Source organism: Molothrus aeneus, chromosome 5 (genome assembly GCF_037042795.1).
Source record: "Molothrus aeneus isolate 106 chromosome 5, BPBGC_Maene_1.0, whole genome shotgun sequence".
NCBI lineage: Eukaryota > Metazoa > Chordata > Aves > Passeriformes > Icteridae > Molothrus > Molothrus aeneus.
The window spans coordinates 67,232,010-67,258,941 of NC_089650.1; the positions used below are offsets into that span (position 1 = coordinate 67,232,010).

A 26,932-nucleotide genomic window follows, 5' to 3' on the forward strand; every position below is an offset into this window, starting at 1 on the left:
GTGTTGTTACATCCAAAATGCGTCATGGCTTACTGCAAAGGGCTTGAAAATAGTACAAAGTTGTTTTTTTGGCTGTAATTTTAGTAAACATGGACATTGAAGTGAGAGGTCTCCGGAGTGACAGAAAACACTTCATTTAAAAACTTCCACTCAGCGCTTTTTTTCTTTTTTTTTTTTTTTTTTTTTTTGACAAGAGTCTTGAAATTTATTTTAAACTCCTGTTTCATTGGGAACAGCTGACAGACCTGAGCAGGCCTAGCTGTGAGCCTCAGTGCCTCACAGGAGCTTTGGAGACCTTTTGGTCAGCAGTGCTCTCCTGACAAGGAACATAAGGAGTGCGCTGGCGTAGGTCTGGCGTCGGGTACAGAATCCACCTAGAAATCCTCCTTTTTTTCCCTGGTGGTGTCAGACAGGTGGTGATTCAGCTTCCAAAACAAGCTGCTGCTGGTTTGCAATGCAAGTAGAGTGAATGTGGAACTGCTTCCAGCAGAAGGAAACATTTCTGGGAAGCAAGCTGGAGTATTTCCAAACCAATGTCCCATGGAAGACGAGAAGCATTATTAAAAGAGGCCGAAGGCACAGTAGGGGAGAAGTGTCATATCTTGACAAGTGCAGCCTGTGGGTGTAGAGCATGGGAGAGAGGTTAAATCACCCTTTCAGATCCTGTGTGGTGTAATTCATCCTTTTGAGCTATTTATGTCCAATTATCTATTGGCTGCCATAGGGATAAATACGGTTTTGGTTTCTGTCTTGCAGACCCAAGGCTGTAACGATAACCAAAAAGCTGCATTTCTGTCTGGGTTTGTGGCTGAGTCACTGTGGGATTTCTTACAGCACATGCATTTGTTCTATTAGGCCTGGCTTTTCTGAATCACAATTTTTGAGATCTCAAGCTTCAAGCCTCTAGTGTGTTGTCCCAGCTTCATAAATGCTGAAGAAGTGGGAGTTAAGAGCCCTGCTATTAAACCCAAAATAAACCACTTTTCCTTCTACATACGGTGAGCAAACTTCTTCTGGCTTTCCTCGATTACCTCATGTGGTGGGGAAAGCTGCTGGTTTTGCTGCTGAGGTGAAAGTAAAATCTGCCCTGTTTTCAGAGTATTTATTTGGAAAAACTTGCACAGCTGAATTTATGGAAGTTTTATATTTTCAGACCAAACTCATCACTTTTCAGGAGCTCTTGAGTGCCCTTGTTTTCCTGTTAGATGGTCTCTAAATAGAGCTTTCATCTTCTCCCAGGAAATACTTGCTGGCTTGGGTTTTAATTAAAACCTGGATTTCAGTCACGACAAAGTACAGGATGCCAGGAAACACTTGAAAATTTTCTCTGAGCCTTGTGTCGTGTTTAACAAAGATTTTTTACCTTTTTCTAAATAAATAGGGATGCATTCAGTAAGGATCATTCTTTTTTGCCTATATACCTACAAAGGGCTTTTGTATAAATAAGCAGAGGCATTCATCATTATTAAATTCCTATTGTTTTTCTTCCAGTGCATTAATACATTAATAGAGCAGAAACATTTGCCAGGAAGAGTTTGTGTGTTGAGATGGTGAGTGATGGGAGGGATGTAGCCAGGCAAACAGTGCTCAGGTGCTCTCATAGTTTGTTGTGCTACAGAAGGTAAGGTAGGTGTTTCAGAGGAGTCATTTGAAGAACAAAAGCACCAAGTTCCCCACGTGCTAAGCCCTTCCCAGACTGGAGAGCAGTCCCAGGGAGTGTGGGTGTTACAAGTCTCCTTTACAGAAAATTGGTGTTTGTGTGATGGACTGCTACCATCGGAACAGGATTAGGGATTTGCCTCTGGATGCTGAAGAGGTGGAGGGCGCAAGGGGAGTGTGGATAAATGCTGGAGCTGGTGCTGCTCACAGAAATGCTGCACTTGGCACATCTGGCCCAGGAGATCTAACGCCTCCTCTGTCGCTCTTCTTGCTTAATTCTCTGAAGAGAATGTAAACTCTTGTTTTGTTTTTCATCCAGCACTTGGTTGTCCCATATCACAGCATTTAAACAATCTGCTCTGCTTCCCTTCTCAGATGAAGCTCCAGAGATGCTGTCTGACCTAGTTTTAACTTAACATGCACCAAAATGGTTGAATTTTATATGCACTGGCAACTTTCCTTTTGCTTAAATAAGGGGGAGGGATTCTGTTCTTAATTAAATACACCACACTGGAGATTTATAGACACTTGGCACGACCTGGCAGGCAAACTGGATAATTCTGATTGATCTAGTAGCAAGTATTCTTTTTATTTTAGTGCTCGCACATTTAGTTCATTAACAAACTAACAAAAGTTTAACAAACTAACAAAAGTTTAACAAACTAACTGACACATAATGGAGAACTCACTGAAAATGGAGGCTTTGGAGTGGCATACTGGATTGAGTTAGGCTGAAGTTACCACCTTAATAGTGATTTTGCTAAAATGGAAGGATAAATGTTTTATCCAGCAAAATTTTTGTTTTGCAGATGGCTTGTTCAATCAGTATATCAGTCAGCAAGAGTACAAACCTCGCTGGGGGCAGATTATCCCCAAAAGCACCAAAGGTAAGGACATTTCTTAAGATAGAACTCATGTACTGCCAGTTCTGTCTTGTTCCTTTGAGAATATGGAGCAAGAGAATGATGCAAGAAAGTCTCCTCTAGGAGAGTTTTAGGGAATGGTTTCTTCTCTGAAAAAGTTGCATTTGTCTGCAAATTCAGTGAAATTCAGCCTGTCCTCTGGATGAGTAAGGATCACTGTAGGAATACTAGCTGTAACTTCAAGGACAGATCATCAGTTTGGTAACAAATCCCAGAATATTGGTTAAACATGAGAACAGCTATCTGTGTTACTGGATATAGCACATGGAGTTGATGTAAGTTCAATTTAAACTGAGGAGCTGGCAAATAAATACATTATCTCAACAGGGAGTATTTTAAATGAGGTGCATCTTTTGAAGCCCCGATCTGTTACACAGTAAATCCAAACTGCAGAATCTTTTCCATTCCTGTCTGCCTTGAGAGGAGACTTGTAGCAGCATCCTTAACTGCAGAGTACAAAAATCACTGTCACAGAGCAAATGCAGGATCCAAGGTGACAATTGCCAAGTGTGCAGCACTGTCCCCAAGCCCCTTGGGAGAGGTTATCTGTGTCACCTGTCCTGAATGCTTAAGATACGTAAGGTGGTTGGAAAACTGCTTTAATTGGACAGTTGGAATTCCCTTATATGTGAGAATAGCTGGTGCAAAGCTGGCTGTGCTCTGTGGTCTGCATCACCTCCTGTTCCCATCCCAGGGGTTCATTTCCCTGCCATTTGAGTATCTGATCTCACAGCTCAGCCCTCAGGCAGCTCTCAGGTGTGGAGAGATGGAAGGGGAGCCAAAGGGTGACTGTGTCATCCCTTCTGGAGAGCTGCAAGGACATCTCAGAGCTCTTTTGTGTGCACCAAGTGTGTCAGGAACGTTGGAGCTCCTCTCCAAGGCAGAGAGTTGCAGTATTCACTTCTGCTCTCTGTACCGTCAATCACCAGCTAGTTCAGTATAAAACTTTGTACAGTTTTATAATGCACAAAAGATATTACTTGGAAAAAAGTGATGTGCCAGTGTTTAAGGAAGGGTGAGTTACTCAGTTCCTCTGCTTCCATGTTGAGGCTGTACCTTTCTTTGGTTTAAAAATCTTAAAATGGAAAATTCTCCCTTCCCTCTTTTTCTGAAGGTGATGGGGAAGACAGTCGGCCAGGGATGAGAGGTGGCCATCAGATGGTGATAGATGTGCAGACAGGTGAGTAGTTGTTACATTTCTTAACTAAATTATTTAATCATTTTTTTCCCAGATTAATATGCAAATGTGTTTTTCTTCAGACACTGTGTTAGCTTCAGGTTTTGAGGAAAAAAGAATTGCACTTTCTAATAGTTGGATTAAAGGTTCTGCTTCCTCTCTGGATCTATATCCCAGCTGCCTTTATCCTTCTTCCCTAATAATTCTGTGTTATGTCTTAGCTATTGTCTTGTCTTAACTAAGACAAGAGCAATTGGTTTTAATTTTTTGTTCCTCCTACCATCTTAGAGCAGGAATTCAAATAAGAGAAGAGAAATTAGGGAAAATAATTTCTCTTATCTTATACAGACTGTGCTTAAGCAATAGATCTGATGTGTTGAAACATTCCTTGTATTTTGGTTGGAGTGGCTTCTAATTCCCACAGTGTGCAAGAAACTCCTGTTAAATATAATTCTAGAAACTCCTGTTAAATATAATTCTTTAGACATCTTTTGCAAAAACATTTCCTGTAGCAGTTTAAGGAATGGCTCAGCCTCTGTTTCAGAGAACATACAGAGAAAAGAAAGTGGGGTGGTGTATCAGGAGCAGTTCCAGTGATTGTTGTTCTGCATAATTTTTTATATCTTTGTCTGTTACTTAATCAGATTTCTGTGCTACGTCAGTCCTTACTAAAATAAGGAAAGCATCTGCCCGAGTCTTTGCTGTGTGAGTGAAAGGATTGTTCTTGGGAAGGGAGAAACAAAATCAGGGCGTGGGTATTGGACAGGAATATAGGGTGGCATTGAAGGAGCTGGCAAAAAAGTGCCCATGGCCATATCTGTCGTGGTCACAGGATGGGGACAGAGCATGTGACAGGACAGGACCTTCCAGAGTAATTTGCTAAGTCATGGTGAACAAGCAAAAATGCAGCAGTAGCTGCAGCCTCTGGCTTCTGCTCAGAGTAGTTACTGCACTGGAGGAAGCACTCAAGTTATTTGGTGTAGGGGAGTAAACTTCTTTCATTTGCTGGGAGAGGTTTGAGATTGATTAGAACAAAACACTGCTGGAGGATTTGCTGGTGTTTGTCTATGCAGAGGCTGGGGACGCTCCCTAGTGGCCTCGGGAATTAGCAGTGAGTGTTTCACAAGAGCGTGGAAGAAACATGATCCTTGTCAACTTGGAAATGATAGTCCTGCACACCTCCTGAAAATAAAATATCCATGGTAGTGTGAGCCTTCCTTTCCATTGCTCTTCTCTAAAGTCCCAGTAAGCTTGTCAGCTCTGCCTTTGACTTCAGTTTCACTCTGCTTTAACAAGGCAGTGAAACTCATCCAGATATTTTTAATATTTCTCGATACATTTTATATGTATTATAGATACATTTGATACATGTGTGTATTTAATCTATAATAATATTTATATTATTTATGGAAATATGTGTATAATACATTATATTATCAATGTATGTATGTATATTATACATTATAATATAAATTATCAAATATATACATTTTAAAAATTTTATTTTAATTGTTTTACTTGCATAAAAGTGGCTGGACAGTACCCACAGAGGTGGAGTCCTAGATCTCCCCCCCTTACGGTGGTCCTTTCCTGCTGTAGCTCTACTTTCAGGTGGTGGGATACCTTCCCAAAAGTTCCCTGTGGGCTGTTTGGGAAGTTGCTCTCAGTTTTGCATCCAGGTCCACTGAGGCTTGTAAAAGCTGAAATGTTTTTGAGATGATCAGTTTTGCCATTTAATTTAGCTCGTGACAGGCCAGGGAAAGTTCTTGGGGCTGTTTCCCATTGCTGATTGCTGGAGTTTTCCTTTTGAATATAGGTGGAGTTTAATGAGCTGGTGGGAATGTAGCCAGTTATGTCAGGATGTGTTTTACAGACTGGAGCTGGAAAGCTCCCTGGCTAACCTTGGACAGATCCAGTGCTAATGGAAAAAGGAGCAGTGGTGTACTCTTCCCTTCAAAGACATCCTCCCTCCTTACTCACACACTTGCTGAGTGGGTTTTTTTCAGAAGACTTTGGTAACTGAAGAAAAATCATCTCACTTTGCACTCTTTTTAGAGGAGTTAGGTCCTTCTCAAAAATCAGTATTTTCTTCAACTTGAATCTTTTGGAAGTGAAGTGAAACAGCAAAAATCATACTTACAAGGAGATTCTGAAGTTTCAGATCATGTAGAATTAAGTATTGGAATCAAATTTTCATCTCTGATGTCCAGACCTGCCATAGCTATAGATGAACTATAAATGGTTCAGGAATTTGAATAACCTCAAAGAGATTTTAACCACTCATTACTGACTAGAAGAATAATTCTAATTTAATAGTACTGAGCCTGCTGGATGCAGGTGCTGGTGTCAAGGTAGAGGATATGGGCTGGTGAGTAGCTGAACTAGATCTTAAGTTGCTGCCAGTGCATGGAGTCACTGAGACTTTGTTTATCAGTTTTGGGTGGAACGTGGATTAGCTTGGTCTAAACTGCCTTTTAGCATGGTTTATCTTTCACTTAGAGTAGGCTGAAAATAACTGAAAGAGAATTTAACATCTCTGCTGGCAGCCAGAAACTTGTGCTGGAGCTCATTTCCATCTGGTACTCCTGTTCTTAATACCTGCCACAGCTGACTGAGTAAGTGCAGTGTTCCTGATGCTTTGGAAATCCCTTAAAGCAGTTTGAAATGGAACTGTAGGCATTGTGGGATGCAGAACTGAGAATGCAGCTTGATGTCTTCCTGTATTAAAAAAAAAAGAGAAATTAAAAATGGGAAGTTAGTGATTCCCACAATATCCTCCATCATTTTAATCACATTAACACTGAGACTGGAATGACTCTGTATGGGAGAATTAGGAAGTTGGATTTGTATACATGTGCAGAAACATAAACGAAGAAAAATTCACAGTTACAGCTGAAACCACTGGTAGGTACTTTAAAGCTTTAGGCTGCAAATGAAAACAGAAAGCTCCTGTGGTTCCTGCTTTTCCCTGCAAGGTGCATTTCTCATGCAGTTCTCCATGTGGGAGGCTGGAGAGTTCTCTCTGCTTTTCTACAAGGAAGGGGAAGTATTTGAGTAGTTGCAACCCAGGTACATAGATTAAAACAAAATTATCCCCCAAACAACCCCAAAAGTACACAAGAACACAGTGTTGTGTGCTGCATGTCAGGCATGAGAAGCTATTTGTGTAGGCCCTGGGGAAATACTGGGGCAGTAACACTCAGGCTTGTGCAGAACTGTGTTCCCAGGGAATTGAACCCTAATGCAGTTTTGGATGAGGGTGTCAGCATCTGGCACTGGTTCCTTATTAACAGCTCTTTGTGTCTGCCCTCCCTGGCCTCCTTATGGGTCAGATATGCCACATGTTTCACAATTCCTGTGCTTATTCTGGAAGAGGGAATGGGTAAGTGAATTGCCAAAAGCAAGTTTTAAGGAGTAATGTTGGTACTTAGGAACAGTATGTGTGTTGTGTTTTGGAGATGTGGTTTATAATTCCATAGGCAAGGTGGAATTGATCTCTTTTGCTCTTACAGAGCAGACACAGTGAATGACAGTACAGTCCATAAAGCCATGTAATTGTTTTGGCAACAATAGAAATAGGGACCATGTAGAAATCATTCTATTAAAAAAAAAGATATTTGGTGTTATATCAGGCTTTCTTAAATGTTGAAGTTTTCCCAAGAGCCTGCTTTAGAAATAACAGCAAAGCAACCAGGATGATTTTTCTTCTGTCTCCATTTCTCTTCTCTTTGGCAAATGAAACAATTTTTTGAGGGAAAACATTAGTGAAATGATCTTTATTGATGTGGTACCTCTGTTCTATCACTGAAGTGCAACTGCTGTGTAATTTTGGTTGTACATCATTTTTGCTTTTCCTTTCGTCCGAAGGAATTCTGTTTGCTTCCTTCCGTTAGATAAACGAGGACAAATCTGTAGGTTGGGAACAGAGGGAGATTCAGAGCACTGGGCCCAGCGTGCCCATTGTGTACGTGGGCAGCACAGCAGAAATGACAAGGCTCCTTCAAAAGCAGCATGGAAAGATGAAAAAGATGAAGAGAGAACAGCAGACATGAAGGATGCTGTTTTGCCTGAGGAAAACACTGCTATCCATAAGATATTTAAAGACAAGACTTGTGTACAGGATGAAGGGATCTCAGAAACAAAACACAGATGGCTTCTAAGCTCTGAAACACAAACAGCTGCTGAATCCTGGAGGTTACTCAACTTCATGGGGCTTTCACATTTGAGACTGTATGCCTATCCTTAAAAAAACCCCTTGTATTCAGCCAACTTGTATCCAGCTGAACTGTGGCTCAGAACCCAAGGACTGTGATACTGCAAGAAGATTTAAGGCTGGTTTTATATTTGTGCTCTTAAATGCTCCTCACAAAGTGGGCAGCACTGCTGGCACATAACTAAAGGTGTGGGTGCTACTTGGAGAAGTGACATCCTTTTGTAGAAGGCTTTTGAGAGATCTTACACCTTGGCTGGTTTGTTATTTCTGAGAGGAATCTTTCATAGCTGTAGAGACAGTGATGCTCCAGTATAGTCCAGCAAGTCTGTGCTGGCAGCTGCCTGTGAGGGCAGTGGCTGATGAAATGGGGAGCAGGGCCATGAGTCCAGGGGGGCTGCAGGAGAGCATTGTGAGCTTCTGATCCTGCCCCTGGGATGTGACAGCTGGATGTGCAGGAGGACAGGCTGGGGACTGACTGCATGGAAGGATTTGCAAGGCTCTGGAAGCTGAGTGTGCATCATCAACATGTCCTTGTGGCCTCTCCTGCTGGGCTGTACCAGCACAAGCACGGCCAGCAGGGAAAGGGGAGGGTGATGTTCCTCTTCTGGTTACTTGGGGACACATCTGCAGTGCTGTGCCTGGTTTGGGGTCTCTGGGACAGTAAGGATTGTGTCAAACTGAACTGACCAAGGTGATCAGGGCTGGAGCGTGTGATGTGTGAGGAGATGCTCAGGGAGCCAGTTTTGTTCATCTGGTAGAAAAAAGGTTCATGGGAGGATCCTAGAGCTGTCTTCAGCTACTGGTGAGAGCATGGAGAGAGCCAGGCCCATTCTGGGGGGAGCAGAGGGATAGGATAAAGGACAGGAAGGGAAAATCCTGTTGGGGTTAATATTAGGGGGAAAACATTGTAATGAAGTAAATTAGTCGTTGCAGTCTGAAATGTCCATCCTTGGACAAAGTATAACTGAATAATTGCCTGGGCAATGTGGTCTCTGCTGAAGTTAGCCCTCCTGTGAGGGATTTGGGGGATGACTGATGGACTGTGCACAAGTGCTGTAGATCCACAATTCTTTTATATTCCTTAGATAACTGTTCTAGCAGAGACATGGAAATACTACTTGACCAGAGAATATAGTTAAATATGTCAGCAGGACTGGAATGTACTCACTGAGGAAGACCTCCTGTACCAAAATCCCACCAAGTATTTCAGCACATGCAGAAAATGCAGATAACAGGAGTTAGAGAACTGTCCCTGAGAATGTGTCTGAACCTGGACTGAAACCACCCCAGGAATTTTGATATTTCATGGGTTGGAGAAGGCTGCTGTGCTGCTTTTCTGAGAAACATAAATTAAGGAGAGATTGACAGGAAATACGTGTATTGTTGGGAATGTACATCCTCTAATTTGAGGACTTCTCTGGCACCTTTTAATCATCTAGAGAGTAAGGGAAGAAAAGAGCTCAGACATTACAGAAAAATTTTTGACTGAGCAAGCAGTTTAGAAATACTCACAGAACATATTTAATTAAAAGTGTTGAATTTGTATTCAGAAAAAAATGTAGAGGAAATAAGCTGAGGATGCTGGAGGAAAAATTTGACTTCCTAAACGTAGCTGGTGAAAGCTTTGGGTAAATATAATTGCTTTCATGTTTTTTTCTTGTTGCCTTGCAGCTAGGTTTGAAAATTCTCCTGCTCTGCTCCTAAAGCTGAATAGAGACTTGCTTTAATAAAGCAGCATCAATTTGCTGTGTTCCATATTGCTTGGATGCAGAGGGAGGATCCTTTCCTCCTTGAGTTCCCCAGTGCTACCAGAGTTATATTGGAGTGAGACTGCTTGGCTGCCCCACTGCTGCTGCCTGGGGTTTGTGGCCTCTGTCCTCTCCTTTGAATATTGGCCTTTCATATCTGTCCTGGTTGGGTCTCTGCATGCAGAGTGTAAAAAAACCCCTCCCATAAAATCTGGATTAACAGCTAGAATACAAACAGTGATACTGGTTGGGAAATAGAGTGAAGTTTGACTTAAAAAAAAAAAAAAGTTTAAAGTCCCCAAAAAACACAAACCCAACCAAACCAAAACAATCAAACCCAACCTCAACTAAACAAGAACAATCCCACAAACCACCAAACAACTATTTTTTTGCTTTATACCATGGGAAAACAATTACAAATTTTCAGAGAACTATAAAAAATTATTTACTTGACATTACCAGCAACAGATGCATTTATGCATTAAGAAATATTCCTTTTAAAACATGGAACCTTCCTCTAAAATATGTATATACTTCTGCAATAAGGCAATAAACAAAAAATTATTTTCCTTGGGTCTAGATAGTGATGGAGCCTTTCTTTCATGTGAGCTACAGTTTTACTTCATGATGAAAAATGGTTCTGGCACAGAGTCCATGTCCAGTTGTGTTCAGGGTGTTGCTCTGGGGATGCTCAGCACCAGCTGGGTGCTCGTGCTCCTCTCTCAGTGCTCACATTTAATTCTGTCAGCCCAAGTTAGGTAACTTCCAAAATCTGAGTTTTCATCAGAGTCATTCAGGTTTGCTATTAAATTTCATGTGAGCCAACAAAGCCTTTCCAGGCAGGCCTGACATTTTGGCAAGGCCCCAGTAGGATTTTTAGCTGGTGCCAAATCTTTTATTTTTCTCGGCTATCAATGAAGCTGTTGTGGTAATGTGGGTTTTGTGAGCTGTGAGAATTTATGCGCACAAAGGGACCTGCTCTTTGCAGGGAACACTGGGAGCCCTGAGTCCAGGAGGAAGGGTAATTAAAGTTAATGAACCAGGGTAACCTTTCCATGGTGATGACCACTATCCTGATGGTAGGTAAGGGTCAGGGACTAGTCCCATTTTATAATCGTGCTCTAACTCCGTGCTTTAATTGGTGTTGGATTAAAAATTGGCCATTACCTCCATAATAGAAGTGGTTTGTGGATTTTAAAGGAGTTTTTCAAAGCTCTGCAAGTCTTGAGGAGCTTGTTCTTCTTGGGCTTGGCTTTGTGTTCTGTTTTAATGCAGTCTAAAAATGAAATATTTTTAGAATTTGAGACCAGATAGTGCTGTTTCTATAATGGGAGCAGTTTGGTTATCTCTCCATGGCAGAACAGAAACTCCTTTCTTAAATGCTTCCCCTTTTCAAAGGCTTCATCTGGCTTTATCAGTGAGTCTGGGAAGCCTTAGAACTTGCTGTACACAGAGGAGTTGTGGGTTTGAGGTGACAGCCCTGAAACACTGACTTAAATTTGTGACTCTTGTACTCACTGGTTTTGGGCATCAGGTAAGCTACTTTATGCAAGACATTTCCCTTGAAGAGGATTTTGTACTTGATTTTTCTATCTAAGGGATGGACTAAACAGAAAAACTTGGCTGCTCCTATCTCTAAAATCTTGTTGATGTATAAATCCTGCACCAAACAGGGCACAGGATGAGATGTCATTGATAGACTACATGCACAGGATCCAAAATGTTAAATATTGTTCATTTGTCTGTCTGGAATTTTAATCAGAAGGCTGTGGGTTTGATTGCCTCTTATGTAAATGTGGAAATAGAAAATGACTCTGAGAATTGGCTGTCTATCAATCCTAAAATCTTCCATTACTAAACCAAACCATATTTTTGTGTTGATGACTAGTTCCATTCAAAGAGCAGTGGTGTTTTAAGTAAAAAAAAGAGTTTAAATTTATCTTCTGATAGTTTGTCTCTGTCACAAATGTTTTGTAGGTATTAGCCTGTTTAAACACATTCTCTTTTTAAAATAAAATTAACTTTTTTCTTTTTTTTTTTTAATAGAAACTGTTTATTTGTTTGGTGGCTGGGATGGAACTCAGGATCTGGCTGACTTCTGGGCATACAGTGTGAAGGAAAACCAGTGGACCTGTATATCCAGGGATACAGAGAAAGAGGTAAGTTCTGCAAACATCCATATTTTTAAAAATACATCAATGGTTGCCCTCAAAAATGCCCCTCCTAAAGTACTTGTGTTGAAGTGCAGTATAAGAGTGAGAGCCACAAAGTTCAGACCTTCAAGTTCTGAAGACTTTTGAAATGTTTACATGGGGAAAAGGTGAGCTGGAGGTGGCTTTGAAGTGCTAAGATTCCTGGAGGGGAAAGGTTTATTTCTCAAAAGCAGAAATGATCGGCCAAGAAATCAGCTCAGCAAGTAGAGCACGAGTTAAATAATTTTGTGTGACTGAACTACCAGACTTATCACAGAATGTTTTGGGTTGGAAGGGACCTTAAAGATCATCCAGTTCCAGCCCTGCTGCCATGGGCAGGGACACCTCCCACTGGAAGCTTCCAAGAACTTGCTAATGAACATTTCAGACCTGATCCTGGTGTTTGAGCTTCAGAAACCAATTGTTTATTTTTTTAGCTTCTGTCAAAAATGAATAGAAATGGACAACTACCAGATGGAAATCTAGAGGACAGGGGTTACTGCCAAAGGCTGCACAACCCCGAGAGCTTTCATGGAATTCATTTGAACCATTTTCCTTGGCCTGTTTTGCTCAGTATTTGACGTATGAAACCTGAAATGAATGTAGCTTGGGTTGTAGGACCAGACAAAAAATGTCCAAGACCTTTGGCTTCTGTAATTCATTTCACTGTACATCTTCAAGTTTTGTGTGGTTATTGTATTTTGTGTTCATTACTTGTTTGTCAGAGAAAATACATGCCGCCTCTTCTTGGAGGTATGAAAAGTTTGATATCCCACCATTTTTGATAAATTCAGGAGTTGATTTCCTCAGCTATTTGCAAACAGTATAAAAACATCTTGTTTCTCATTTATATTTCTCAGTTTCTTGTCATGGCTAATTTTGTGGGCTTCCTTACCAGATTAAATAACAGTTTAATATTCTCATTTTTTTTCATAGCAAAGCTTTTTTAGAGATTGTGATCAAGTAGGACAAATAGCCTGAGCTGGGAAAAAAAAAAAAAAGTCATAGGCATTTCCTGTAGCCCTTGAATCTCTGTGTCATGTACTTACCGATTGGAACATCCTTTACAAAATGGGCAATAACAAAACTGAATGTGATACTCTGGTTTCTGTCATAACAGAGCTGTGGAGACGTAAAATTGTTATATTTATGTACTGTTTAGTCAAAAAGGGGCTGCTGTGCTTTCTTCCTGCACAAACCAGTGTGGGTCAGTCTGGTGTTTAAGGGATGCATTTCCTTCTTGCTGGGGTCGTGGCACATCCAGTTGAGTTTCTCTAAAGCTTAGGAGGCCTGGCTGGGATGGGAGAAAGGAGGAATGCACAAAAGGAGAGCCGTGGAGGAGACACAGTAGAAGAGTTGTGATTTTGTGTGATTAAATGATTATAAAGGGATTTTGGAGGGAAAAGTGTTAGCAGAGTGTTATGGACGTTCAGGAAATTCAGATGGAAGTTGGGAAGGGTCTAGCAAGGAGAGGAAGAAAGAGGAATTTTTAAAAAGTGGAGACTTGCTGAACGTGTGAGGAGTTTTCAAGAAGAGATGTATTTAATTGTGAGAAGTGTGGAGAAACATGGCTTTTTGGAAAGGGAATTCTGGAAGGACTCTCTGTGACAAACTTATTAGGTGGGGCCCCTGTGAGCCTTGTGGAGTTCAGCAAGGCCAAGTGCAAGGTCCTGCACATGGACTGGGGCAATTCCAAGAGCAGATAGAGGCCAAGCAGAGAATGGATCCAAGAGCAGCCCCAGGGAGGAGGAGAACTTGGGGTGTTGGTGGATGAGAAGCTCAACAGTTTTCCATGATGTGGACTTGAGCACTTCTGCTCTGAAGTCAGGCTGGCAGAGCTGGGGGTGCTCACCTGGAGGAGAGAAGGCTCCAGAGAGAGCTCAGAGCCCCTTCCAGTGCCTAAAAGGGCTTCAGGAGAGCTGGAGAGGGACTTGGGACAAAGGCATGGTGTTCCAGGACAAGGGGGAATCGCTTCCCAGTGCCAGAGGGCAGGGTTAGATGGGATATTGGGAAGAAATTCCTGGCTGGGAGGGTGGGGAGTTCCTGGCACAGATTACCCAGAGCAGCTGTGGCTGCCCCTGGATCCCTGGAAGTGTCCAAGGCCAGGCTGGACAGGGCTTGGAGCAATCTGGGACAGTGGAAGTTGTCCCTGACCACAGCAAGGGGTGGCACTGGATGGGCTTAAAAGTCCCTTCCTACCCAAAGCATTCCATGATTCTGTGATACATTCAGCAGTGTTCAGGAGGCATCCTGAAGTATAATTTAGGTTTTTGGTGACTTTCTGAGGCACAGTGAGCTGCCAGCTGCTGTACTTACATCACTAGAAACCAGCAATGGGTTGTGGTTTTGGTTTTTTTTCCCAAACAGATCTGGAAGAAACCTGATTTAGAAATGAAAAGGTCAATCTCAAATGTTGAGAAGTATATTCAAAAACAAAGAATCCAGATGTTTCTCTAATAGGGACATCAACTGCTCACAAACAATTTGCAAAAAGGAAATGTCTGTTGACATGGAATTTTAAAAAATATTCAGAATAGATTCCAGTGGAGCTTAATCTTGTTTTGTTGTATTGTGCTAGTTCTTCTTCTGGCTTTTTTATTCTAATTAATCAGTGACAGTGGTTAAATTAGCCACTTAATAATGAAACTTGGATAAGAGTGAAATATGGTGAAAGTTGCATCCTGTCCAGTGTTATTGTAGGGATAATGCAGAGTAATGCTTTGGGATAAGGGTACTGGGAGCTTCTGCTGCAGTGCATTAGGAGAACATTGTGTGACCTTTTTAAAAATATTTTTGCTTCTGTTTTTCAACATTTTCCAGTGAGGTGTCTCTTTGTCACCTGAAGTTGCATTTGTCTTTTTTAACAATTAGACACCAAAGCTGATTTTTCATAGCTCTTTTTCATAGAATCATTGACTAGTTCAGTTGGAAAAGCTCTCTAAGATCAGCTCCAACTGTTTCTCCCAGCACTGCCAAGGCCACCACTAAACCATGTCCCCAAGTCTCACATCCACATGGCTTTGGAGTTCCTCCAGGGATGGGGACTCCATCACTGCCTTGGGCAGCTGTTCCAGGGATGGAAAACCCTTTCAGTGAAGAAATTTTTCCAAATATTCAAGCTCAACCTCCCCTGGTGTAACTTGAGGCCGTTCCCTCTGCTCCTGTCCCTGTTCCCTGGAGCACAGCCCGATACCCCCAGCTGTCCCCTCCTGGCAGGGACTTGTGCAGAGCCACAAGGGCCCCCTGAGCCTCCTTTGCTCCAGCCTCAGCCCCTTCCCAGCTCCCTCAGCCCCTCCTGGTTCTCCAGACCCTTCCCCAGCTCTGCTCTCTTGTCTGGATATGCTCCAGCTCCTTATGTCTGTCTTGTATGTCTGGACAAAATGCTCAGGGCTCTGCTGGAGTAGCTGATCACCTACAGCATGAAAACAGGGTCTGCAGGACCTGCTGGTGAGCACACCACCACTGCTGATGGACAGACAGACAGACCCCACCACCCCTTCAGAGTATGGATCCAGCAGGATTCCTGCTGTGCTTGTGAAATCCTGTTCCTCAAGCCAGAATCCTTCCAGGGAGATGCTCCCTGGAGCAGCTCAGGACCTCTCAGCTTCCCCACAGCTTGTGTCTGTGCAGTGTGTGACAGCCCTGTGAATCAGCTGGCACAAGGCACAGCCAAAATGGGGTTCATTTAAGAGCCTTTTAGAGTTTCTACCCTGAATCAGTTGGAATGTTCTGACAAATGCTGTTGTCTTCAGGGGTGTTTTTTTAGTGGCTGTAGATCAACAGACCTCTTCAGGATTAGCGAATAAATAGTTTTTTAAAAACAAACCTTGTCATTCCTTGGACATTTTTACTCTAGGCCAGTGTCAGTTAACAGGGAAATTTCATGTGTGTGTTTTGATGTCTATTTCTAGTTTCCAAGTAGCAGCTTTCTCTTTTGAAGGGTAATTTAGTTAAAATCAGTGCAGGAGGCCAGTTTTAAATGTAGGAAAGACTTTGTTTGGTGTAAATTGATAGTCAGGGGATTTTGAAATAGGATCAAAATGCTGAGGGGTGTTGATGCCTCTGGAGATGAGATAAATGAGGCTACAGCAGTGTGATAGTTGGCATATTTTGTGTGTCTCTGGTATTCCTGTACCTTGTTCTAGTATTTCCTAGAGACAAGAGATGGGGGTATCTCCCTTCAAACAGTGTCACTGCACTGATTGGTACCTTCTGTGCTGCTTCTTGGAAAATGCATTGACTCATCCTCATTCTGGCTTCTTCAGAGGAAAATCCTGCTCACAAACCAGCTCTGTGAAGGATGTGGAAATTGTGTAAATGGGTTAGGTTTAGGTGACACTGTGTTTCTCTCAAAAATCGTTGAAGTATTTCCTTACCAAAGGTAGAAGTGAAGGTCTTGCAATGGTTTAACTGCTTGAGAGGATAAATCTTTGCTCACAGTGAAGGAAAGTGTAGGTCAACAAGTGCCTCCTGTTCAGTAGGTCCAAAATGATGTAGAAAATGGGTACATTGTGAGGTGACAGTTTGCTGTGAACAGAAAGTGCTTTTCCAGGATGCTGAAAGTAAAAGCTGACAAGTGTAGAAAGATCTCCTTCCTGATGGTGAGAGCCAGGGGGAATTTCAGCTGCTATTGTATTTCCAGTTAAATTTTCTCCAGTCTCTGCATGCATTTCTTTGCATTTGTTGACATGGATGAATTTACCCAAAGCTTTCAGTGTCGTGTTACCACAGAAGCATTTTTTGTAAGAGTTTGTGACATCTCTGACTGTTTTTTTTTTGGTGTGATGCAAAAGTACATGAGCTTATCAATGTAAAACTTCTACTCTGTTCTTTTTGACGTGTAGAAACTGAACTAGTCTCAAATATTGACTTCTTCCCACAGATGGTGATACAGTTTGGAAGACACATCAAGTGACTTGAGGGGCTTTTTGTTGCAAATATTGTGATGTTTACAGACTTGATATCTAATACAGTGAGTGTGCCATGTCCTACTGCTGAGCAGTTCCAGTGGTACAGATGCTCAGTTGTAGGAGATTCCTGGTGCTGCAAAAGCACATAGGGAGAAAGCAGCTGTCCCCGAAAGAAACTTGGATACTGCACACATACCTCGGAGCCAACTCCCTAAATAGTGCAAATGCCTACAAAAGTAGGGACAAAGACAGCAGATGCTGGAGTGAACTAAATGAAAAGTATCCTAGGCTGATCCTAAATATCACAGGCTAATGGTTTATTTTCCTCCCTATTTAGTAGCATAATGGTTTAAAATGTTCTAAGCCAGTATTCTTTCACCAGAATGTTTGAGAGAGACTTTCACATATGGCTAACTGACATCCCCAGTGATTTCCACTTAGGCAGCCTAAAGCAAAAAAAAGCCCTGTTGAGGGAGCAGCACCTCAGCTTTTAAAATAATTTATTTTTAAATAAACATTTTGGGAAAGGTTTTCAGCCTTTAAAGCTAACTTATGTGCTTATGCTACCTTGTGTGCCTCAAGAGTTCTATCCTCTTGATCCTGGTTTATTTGTCTTTTTTTTTTTTTTAACTTTGACATTTTTTTAAGGAAAAGATCATCCATATTTGAAAACAGCTTCGGGTCTTAAGTTATTCAGTTTCCTCACTAGGTGCCTGTATTTCTTGCTTCCAGCATGGAAAAAAAAGCCCAGAAAACCAGCCAAACTTCAGTTATTCCTCACACCAGGTGTCTGAATGTGTGGAGGTCCTTTTCCTCCACACACTGCTGTTCAAGTCAGTCTCGTGAAAAAAGGAGCATTAAGTAAATGCCTTGTGCCCGATGTTCTGGAGGCTGCACAACTTTGGCAGCCCTGGAGCTTGTGCATGCCAGTCTTCAGGTTATGCTGAATTTCCAAGTCATCACAAAGCTTTCAGTTGCAAAGTAAAACTACTTTTAGTCCTTGAAGTAATGCATCAGGCAGAGTTGATTTGTGGCGTTTATGTTCCGATAAAAATCACCACTTCAGCTGCAGCTTATGATGAGTTTAATGCTCTGATTTCTGCTCTGGAATGGAACTTTATTTTACTTACATGGCTTTATTAGGACATTATTGCATCATCCTGATGCATTTTGCATTGTAGATGAGGCAGTGTAGAGTCATTCTTGGGTGGCTGTGGATGCATACTGGGGGGAAATGACATTACAGGATTTTCAGGTAAAGATTTAGTGAAGAGGTTGATGTTGGTACAAGGAATTCTGATTTATATCCTTTTGGCTTTTAAAGACACAGAAATATGCACCTGTGAGATGAGCCAGCTGGAATGCCAGGACCCCAGCATTTCACACTGAAGGGATTAAAAGAAAAGGATTTTAAAGAAATAGGAGAATATGTAGAGGTGGAAGGAAAACTTAACTCTTTTGCCGGTGAGTGAAAGTAGCTTCACACACCAGTCAACTTTGCCTTGGGAGTAGAGTAATGTCTTATTTCAGCTACACTGAGAGACTTGTTACATTAATGTTACATTAACATTGCTCAGTCTGTGCAAATACAGAAATCCCTAAAGAAATATCAGTTATCCCAAGGTGGTAACATAAGGGAAGCAGTCTCAAGTAGCATCACAGGCAAATCTGTAGCTAAAATTGTCTAGATAATTACGTGCTTGAAAATGTAGTAAGTTTTTGTGGACCTTGCTGCTGAGGTATTTCAGCAACTGGGTTTTGGAGGTAATTGGGAATTGAGCTTTCTGGAGTGTCTCAAGAGAACTTACTGGCACAGTGACTGGTGCAATGATGTGTTGAATTCAGATCTATCTGAAAGAGCTTAGTGTGTTTAATAGGACTTAATCCTTGAATTTTCCAGGGCTTGCATGTGATGGAGATGTTACTGATACTGGGCTCTAGGAAATTAAGCAGCCAACTTGCCAACACCTTTTGTGCAAACTACTCTTTTGTCACAGCTCTAAACTGTCTTCACTTTCTCAGAAACATCTGAGAGCCTGTGGCTGTCAAGGGATTTAGACTTAGAATTTCATGTTTGTCTATCACCAGCATCTCAAGGACAATTAATTACAAAAAAAAAAAAAACCAACTTCCAAAAGTGTAGCTTTGCTTGTAACCTTTTGTGGCTAAACAGTTTATAAGCAACCATTTAAATTTTTTCAGCCTTCTGGTTTGCAAGCGAGGCTGTAGCCCAGCCGAGTAGTTTGTGTCTATGGAAAAATCTCTCTTGGCTGGACCTTTGCTGGCCATTGTTACTGGTAATGAGAGGACAGAGTGAACTTGTGATGCATGCAAAAATGACCTCATTCAACATCCTGCCATTGTTAATGGGGTTAGTTAAATTCGGCACACGAGGGACGTTGTCCTGAGGGCCCATCTCAGAGCTGGTGAAAGCTCTGGCTCTCTGGTGGGTTGTCTGTTACATTTCATCTGCCTTGCTGAAAGCAGAGCTGAGCACTGGATGTGGAACAAACTGACAATTTACTTGGTAAAATTTAAGAAGTTGAAACTTCTTTCACATTTCAGCAGTGCAAGCAGCGCTTTGTTTGCAGGTGAATTGTGCCTTTTGTTAGAAATAGCACAGAACCGATGTCCTTTTGCTGCAAGGTCACCGTGTACTGGGGTATTTCTTCAGTACTTCTCTTGTTTGCATTTGTAAGCAGAATCACAAAGGTTGGATGACTTCTACTTTTGACTGTAAACTAAAGCCTGCACAAGACCTTCATACACATTCCCGCAACCTTTTTCAAATAAATTAAAGAATTACAGAATAGTTTGGGTTGGAAGGGTGGAAAGATCAACTCATTCCACCCCCTGCCATGCACTGGGACACCTTCCACTATCCCAGGTTGCTCCAAACCCCATCCAGCCTGGCCTTGAGCAGTTCCAGGGATGAGGCAGCCACAGCTTCTCTGGGCACCCTGTGTCAGGACCTCCCCACCCTCCTGAGCAGAGAATTTCCTTCTAAAAGCTGATCTTAATGTCTTCCCTTTCAGTTTAAAATTGTTCCACCTTGTCCTGTCACTATCTGCCTATGTAAAAAGTCCCCTTTCATCTTTTTTAATAACCCCATTTTAAATACTGAGTGGCCACAAATTATTTCCCACTATTTGCATGCTTGAAGATGTGGGAGCTTTTTCACCTTCCCACTGGCTTTTAAGATGTTTTACTGCAACACAAGATCCATGGTGTTATGCATTGCTGGAAGGCCTTGATGATACCTTGGTGTGAGAGCAGAGAGCACAGGAGATCCAGGAATGTGGCTCCTGCACTGGCAATTCCTTTGGCAGTGGCTGCCAAAGCTGTTTCTGCACTGTAGGAAAACTCAGGCAGCACAGCTGTCAAAGCACAGCGTTGGGGCTTTGGAAAGTTGAGCTGTGAGGACACACTTGGTCTTTAGAGGTGCCTTGGTCAGGGCACATCAGGAGCCAGAAGATCGTGTATTAATTCATTCCTTTATGAAAATACTCTCAATTTACTTATTTCTACAAGCAGGTGGCAGGGAAGCTAATAAATATTAATTTCATGAGAACAGAGCATTATCTGTTTTCATAGCAATCCTCATGGGCTGCATCCAGTTTGTGCTGGGATAAACCTGTGCTGATCCCTGGGGGATGGAGCTAAGACTTGGAGTCAAGTTTGTGTCAGACTGGAAGGGTTGAGCTGTCAAGGGTCATCAAATCCAGCCCACTGCTGTCATAAGGATTGTGTTGTATGATCTCTGAGCCTGATCATTGGACTTATAAGCTCATTGAACCGTCTTTCAAAAATAGAACATCAGGCCATTTATTTTTTTTAATTCTAATTTAAGCAGGGAAAGTCTCTTCGTTACTGTAATGAGAGGACAGCTCATGACCACACAGCATCAACAATGGGAAATTAGGACTGTCCCAAATGTGAGCGTGCTTTTAGGAAAGGGGAAAAAGAAAGCTTCATCCTGTTAAATTTTATTGTTTTTCCACCTTGAAGAGATGTGCACACAAAACTGTGTGCTAAAAGCTGCCTCTGACTTTAATCTGCTCCATCATGTCTGAGTCAGATGCCCAGAAAGGACTTTGCTGGTAAATCTATCCCGTGGCATCACTGTGGGAGGGCACCAGTAAGCAGATTAGCCATAGCTCAGATTCTGTGTCAACTGCCTGACCAAGGGTGTCTTCCTGTCTTGGCTGTGCCTGGACTTATTAACAGTTAATTATAACTTTTTAATACCCAAACTTAGTAATTATCATAAAGCATTTAACTCTCTTGTGTGAAAAATGGTGTAAATTCATGGCTTTCCAGTCCTGAGGAGTTTTTAGCATGATGACTCTTAGATAGATTCTGGTCTATTTCTTAGGCTTCCCAAAATATTTTTTGGCAAAACATTTAATTTATATGTAACACTTTTCTAGAGAAGCTGTGGCTGCCCTGTCCCTGGAAGTGTCCAGTCCCAGGGGCTTGGAACAACCTGGGGAATAGTGGCAGGCAGGGCAGTGGGACTGGATGAACTTTAAGGTCCCTTCCAACCCAAACCATTCTCTGGCTGATGAACTTGCATGTTCTCAGAAATATTCTTTATAACTGGTAAAGCAGACTTAAAAATTTAGTTGGAATGTTTGTTACTTTTATAGATAGTGGCAAGAATCGTGGAATGTTAAAGGTTGGAAGGGACCTTAGAGATCATCTAGTCCCAAACCCCTGCCATGGGTAGGGACACCTTCCACTAGACCAGGTTGCTCCAAGCCCCCCCCCGGCCTTGAACACTTCCAGGGATTATTTGTGAAGTAATTTAAAAAATGGAGTGTACATAGAGTATCCCAAAAACATTTTTTGGAGCTAAACTCCCATTTTATGGTCCTGGAATCGTTCAGTGCTGTGCTGCATCTACCCTGTGTGACATGCAAAGGTTTTTAATTCTAGTGTTGGAACTGGCTGGTCTTGGACATCAAATGACATGAGTGGCACTGGTTTCTGCCATCATACAGAGTAAGAAGTTGGGATGTGCTGTTTGAGGGAGGGTCTTTCATGCTGAAGAAACTCTTCCAGGGGGCTTTGAGCCCCTGCCATGTGCCTGTGCTGGGCTGCTCTGGCCTTGAGCCACAGCTGTGATGCTCCTGTTGTGGAACTGGACGTGCAGGACCCTCCCTCTGGTGGTTTGGTGCTCCTGGCAGATCATCAGCGATTTCATGGGTGATAGGAACGACACATCAGCCCCCAGCTCCTGTTTTGTGTTGAGGGACCACACAAATCCTCCATGCTACCATCAAAAAAGAAAAGATTAAATTATTTTCTTATGTTTCTGGAACCTTTAGGTTATGATAAACTTCTGTGAGTAACCTGTATGGGATGTAAATATTTTATTTTGTTGTATTGCTGCAGTTGTTTCTCTTGCTGAATTTAGTGCTCATCTAGAGCAAAGGAAATCTTTGCTGCGGCTCAGATTAAACATTTTGGGACCGCATTAGCTGTAGACTGGCATTGATAAAGCACTAACAAGCTCTAATCTTAAAGCACATGGACTTGAATTAATGCCAGGAATAATATGCATTTCCTTTCATTTTCAAGTTTGTGGAGAACTTTCCCCCTTTTTTTTTTTTATTGGGGGGAGGTGGAGGAGGAAATGAATTATCCTCCAAAACTGGGAAATGAGAGCAATTAATCTCTGCAGTTGTGTGTAGGCAGGAGGGACTATTTGTTGCCTGACAGGCTGCTCTCAGGACTGGAAACAAAGTAGGTTGTTTGTGTCTTTTTATGTCCTCGTCCTAGTTTGCTTTAGGACAAGAGCATTTACCTCATGACGCTTATTTTTGAACTTCATACTGGAGGCAGTGTTCACATTCCACTCAGTCTTTTACAGGACCAAGAAGGGAGAATTAGTCAGCTGTTCTTTGTTTTTATTTCCCTGACTCTTGAACAGGATCCAGGCTTGCTCCTGAGGTTTTTCATCTGGATTGGTCTGAATAAAACAGATTTTTCTTGCAACTGAAACCCCTTTATTTGCAAAAGGTTATGATAACCAGAAGAAGCCAAGCTCCCCCAGTTTATGTTTGGGATGGGCAGTGGAACCGGCTTCCTGCGGTCATGTTCTCGTTAAAGGAGGTTCATAGGACATTTATTTAAAAACAAACTAAAAAATGAAAGCTATCATGTTTGTGCCTTAATGTAGCATTCCAGGATGCTGTTGCTAAGATGATGCCTGCTGATTCTGGCATAAATAGTGATTTGAGCAGACCCTACCCTAAGGAGTTGAGTCCCAATCCTTTCTCCCCTGTATAGGAACAAATCAATTATTCTAAGGAGGCGGTGTTGTCTCTCGGTGCTGTTGTGTTGCTTTTTGAAAACGTTTTGTAAGTTAGTCCTTAAGTGGGATAATTGCTTTCAGCATTTGCAAGTTAAATGAAGAAAGCTCTAATTAGATTTTATAAAGTGGCTTAGCATGTTGAGAAGGCTTTTCATAAAGTATACTGTGTATTCACTTGGCATTGCACAATTGAATTTCGTGTAGCACTGACGAAACCTAAAAATCCTATTTGGCCCTGGGTGCTTAAAGGATTGAAAGCCTTTCTTAAGTGCTCCTGGCCATACAGCCTCTCTTCCTTTCCCCACCATCCCACCCTCACCAGGGCATTTATCTCTGCTGTAGAGACCAGAGGAGTTACATCAACACCAACCTGTTCAAAGAAGAGCCTTGGAGCTGGGTATAAAGCTTGGTATTTTGTAGCACTTCCAAGCAGGACCCTGCACATGCTGTTTAATCTGTTTTAGCTGTTATTGTGCTGTGCTGATTGTATGGTGGGGCTGGGTGGCACAAGAGCCACTTTGTTCAGGTCACTCCTGGCTCTGTGCAGACACTTATTGAGTCCCACACAAGCCCAGCAGTGCCTGTGCTTAGTAGTTTTTGGTATTGTTTGGTGTCCTGTAGGTTAGAAATGTGATATGCTAATGCTTTCCTCTTGCCATCACAGCCTTGGCAGCAGCTGAGGCACTGGCCAAAGCAGCCTGACACACTTATTGCCATCTGAATAAGGACTTAGCCCAGTCACAAGTTCCTTTCACGTGTGGTTTCTGCAGAGTGTGTGCCAGGAGCTTTCTGATGAGAATTGGAAGGAGTCCCCAGAGGCAGTGTTTATTCAGGTCGTTTGGGTGCTGTTGCTGGATGTGACTTTCAGAAGATGGGCTCTGTTTGGGAAGTAACACCTCTGCTACCTCAGTCAATCAGGTCGTGAAGGTTCATCTGCAAAAATGTGCATTCCATGTGTAACAACTTAGAAGAAACCTGATCTAAAGTAAAGTGCTTAATTACAAAATCACAGAATGGTTTGGGTTGGGATGGACTTTAAAGACCCTCTAGTTCACCCCCCTGCCATGGACAAGGACACCTTCCACTAGGCAGGCTGCTGAGGGCCCCATCCACTGGCCTTGAACACTTCCAGAGATGAGTTTTGCGCAGGTTTGTTATGAGTTCAGACAGTCACAGAAACAACTTGTCAAAACCATGACTTGGTGATAAGGCCTGAATGTGAAGAAGGGCGTAGAGATTTCTAGTAAGATCCACTCAGCCTGGGACATTAATTAATGGATCATGATCAGCCTACATCCTGGCAGGGGGATAAAAGGTTGCTCTTTTGCCCTCTAGCCATGCTTGATCTCTTCAACCTTGGCTTAGACAGTCATCTCTGTCATGGTCAGTTTTTCTCACTTACTGCTTTTAAAGGATCAGATTCTTTGAACACTTGTGGAATCAACAAACTTTCCTGTTTGAATTTACTGGATTGCTGTGTCCATGGCAAGCTGTGGCAGTGTGTTCCTCGTTTGAACAACAAGCTGCTGTTGTAACCACATGGAGCACACGGCTTTGGATGAACCCTCACAGCCACCCACGGGCACTTGATTCATCACATGTGCCTTGAAGCATTTTACTCTTTTGTGGTGCCTTTGTAAATGGACTTTGTGTCCCTCTTTGAAGTACATATGAGCTGCAAGGGCTGCCATGGTCAAGCTGAACTCAGAAGTGAACACAGATTTGGACCTTTCCCCTTTCCTGCCTTAAATGTCAAGCCAGCATGTATCACTGTTAATGGAGTTACTTACTCATTTTGGTAACATGTAGGCTAAGGAGGAAACTTTGGCAGGTTCCTTGTGACCTTGTGAGTGGTGTGCAGGCAGAACTCCAGTTTTCTTGGAGAACAGGTTTCAAACTGGATGAAGTTTCCTGTATTACAAGAGATAGCTCATGCTATGGCAGGCTCTGCAGTTTGGTAGAGCCGAAGTTCTTGCTTGAACTTGAGGTGATGAAGATTCTGTGTCTGTAGAGATGAAATGTTAAACTTAAGAGCTCTTTAAGAAAGCAGATTATCCCTGTGTGAGATGTGGCTAGGATGTAATTAAAGAAAAAAAGGTATTTTTCCTAAATTCTTTTCTCATTTTAAAACAGTCTTAGGAAATCTGTATGTTGCGTATTTAGTGTAGCAACTGTGGTTTTGGTGCCATTGCCTTGAAATGGGTATTGAGTTGTGAAGCGTCTCAACTTTGTGTCTGTGTTCAGACAAATTTTGGTTGATGATGTAGTTTTTCGTGGCAAGGCAGATAGGGAAATTGCTAAATTGGAGATTTACTCCTGAAAGTGCCAAAGACATTATTTGAACAAGTTTGGGAGGATTTATTTTAGTCCGCATAGAGGTGAGAGAGAGGGGGAATGATTCTTAAATTGTCCAATTCCATTAAAAAACTGCAGTGACCTGCCAGAGGGGAGGGTCAGAAAGCCACAGGTGGGTCCTCACATCTCACCCACAAGGCAGCTGTGCCAAGGCAAATAGGTGCTCATGGGCAGGGGAGTGGTGCCATATCCCTCAGGGTCCCAGCTCCATGGCTTGGCATGGACTTTGCACACTGGGGTGATTTCTTTGTGAACCAGGGGCTGCCTTTCTGAGTGCACAGGTTGGTGCTTCTCATGCAAAGGAAGTCGCCCGTGTGTTTGGAACAGGGTCCTCTGCAAGATGCTGTTTTTGTATTTCTAGGAACAAAGAATTGTGTTGTTGCCTTCTGTGTCCAAAGGCAATCAATGAGCTTTTGCTGCATTTCAAGATTTTATGCTAATATTTCACTGCTATCAGTACTTTTATTTTCAGAAAATAAAATTATCCTAATTACCATGAAGTAACTAATCCTCAAAGCTGTAATCATTGCCAACATAATGCTTCATATTTACAAAATATGAACAATTCAGTTCACCTCTTCACCTCTTCACATGGTCTTTTGAGTTACTGTAAACAGTTTCCTGGAACTATTGCTTAATCAAGAAATTGAATTCTGTAACATGAATAGCAAAGGCTTTTGACAACAAAGATGTAATGCTTCCTTTATTGTTTTATCCAATTTGGTGATGTGCATTCCATTAGTGTACTTTAAATTTCAATAGACTTTAGGTGAAAGTACAAGTATGAAGATTTTTTCATAAGGCAATGCACATAAGGTAGCACAGAGAGCAACTGTTGTGCTGATTATTTGGTGTGATGTGGCTGCTCTTTAACTATAAGTCTTCAATAATGATTTAAAGATTTGCTATATCCTTGCCTACTTGCCTGATCTTTACTTTTCAATAGTTTTAAATAGATTTTTTTTGAATGGTTTGGGTTAGAAGGGACCTTAAAGATCATCCCATTCCAAAGCCCTGCCATGGGCAGGGACACCTTCCACTATCCCAGGTTGCTCCAGGCCCTGTCCAGCCTGGCCTTGGACACTTTCAGGGATCCAGGGGCAGCCACAGCTTCTCTGGACAACTGTACCAAGGCCTCACCACCCTCATAGGGAAGAATTTCTTCCCAGTATCTAATTTAAACCTGCCCTCTGTCAGTGGGAAGCCATTCTTTGTGTCCTGGCGCCCAACTGTGTCAAAATAAACTACAGAATTGATCTGTACTCATGATGTGATGTTTTTCATCTGATATTTTGCACATAAGGCTTTGCAAACCTTGATTTCTAACGTTTTGGTGTACCAGAACATCACTCCCATGCTTCAAGAAGCGTATGAAGGTCCTTAAAAAGAGATTTGGGATGCAGAAAGGAAACTGCTCAGGCCTGCATAATCATCAT

The 26,932-nt window shown here is 42.1% G+C and overlaps 1 protein-coding gene across 1 annotated transcript in view; it reads left to right on the forward strand.

Annotated features, from left to right (window-relative positions):
- Window positions 1-26,932, forward strand: part of MKLN1 (muskelin 1) — a 102,795-nt gene that overhangs the window by 38,258 nt on the left and 37,605 nt on the right. The window contains exons 7-9 of the mRNA XM_066551052.1: window positions 2,469-2,546; window positions 3,697-3,762; window positions 11,767-11,879. Coding sequence (XP_066407149.1) covers window positions 2,469-2,546; window positions 3,697-3,762; window positions 11,767-11,879 — 257 coding nt within the window. The remainder of the gene's footprint in view (window positions 1-2,468; window positions 2,547-3,696; window positions 3,763-11,766; window positions 11,880-26,932) is intronic.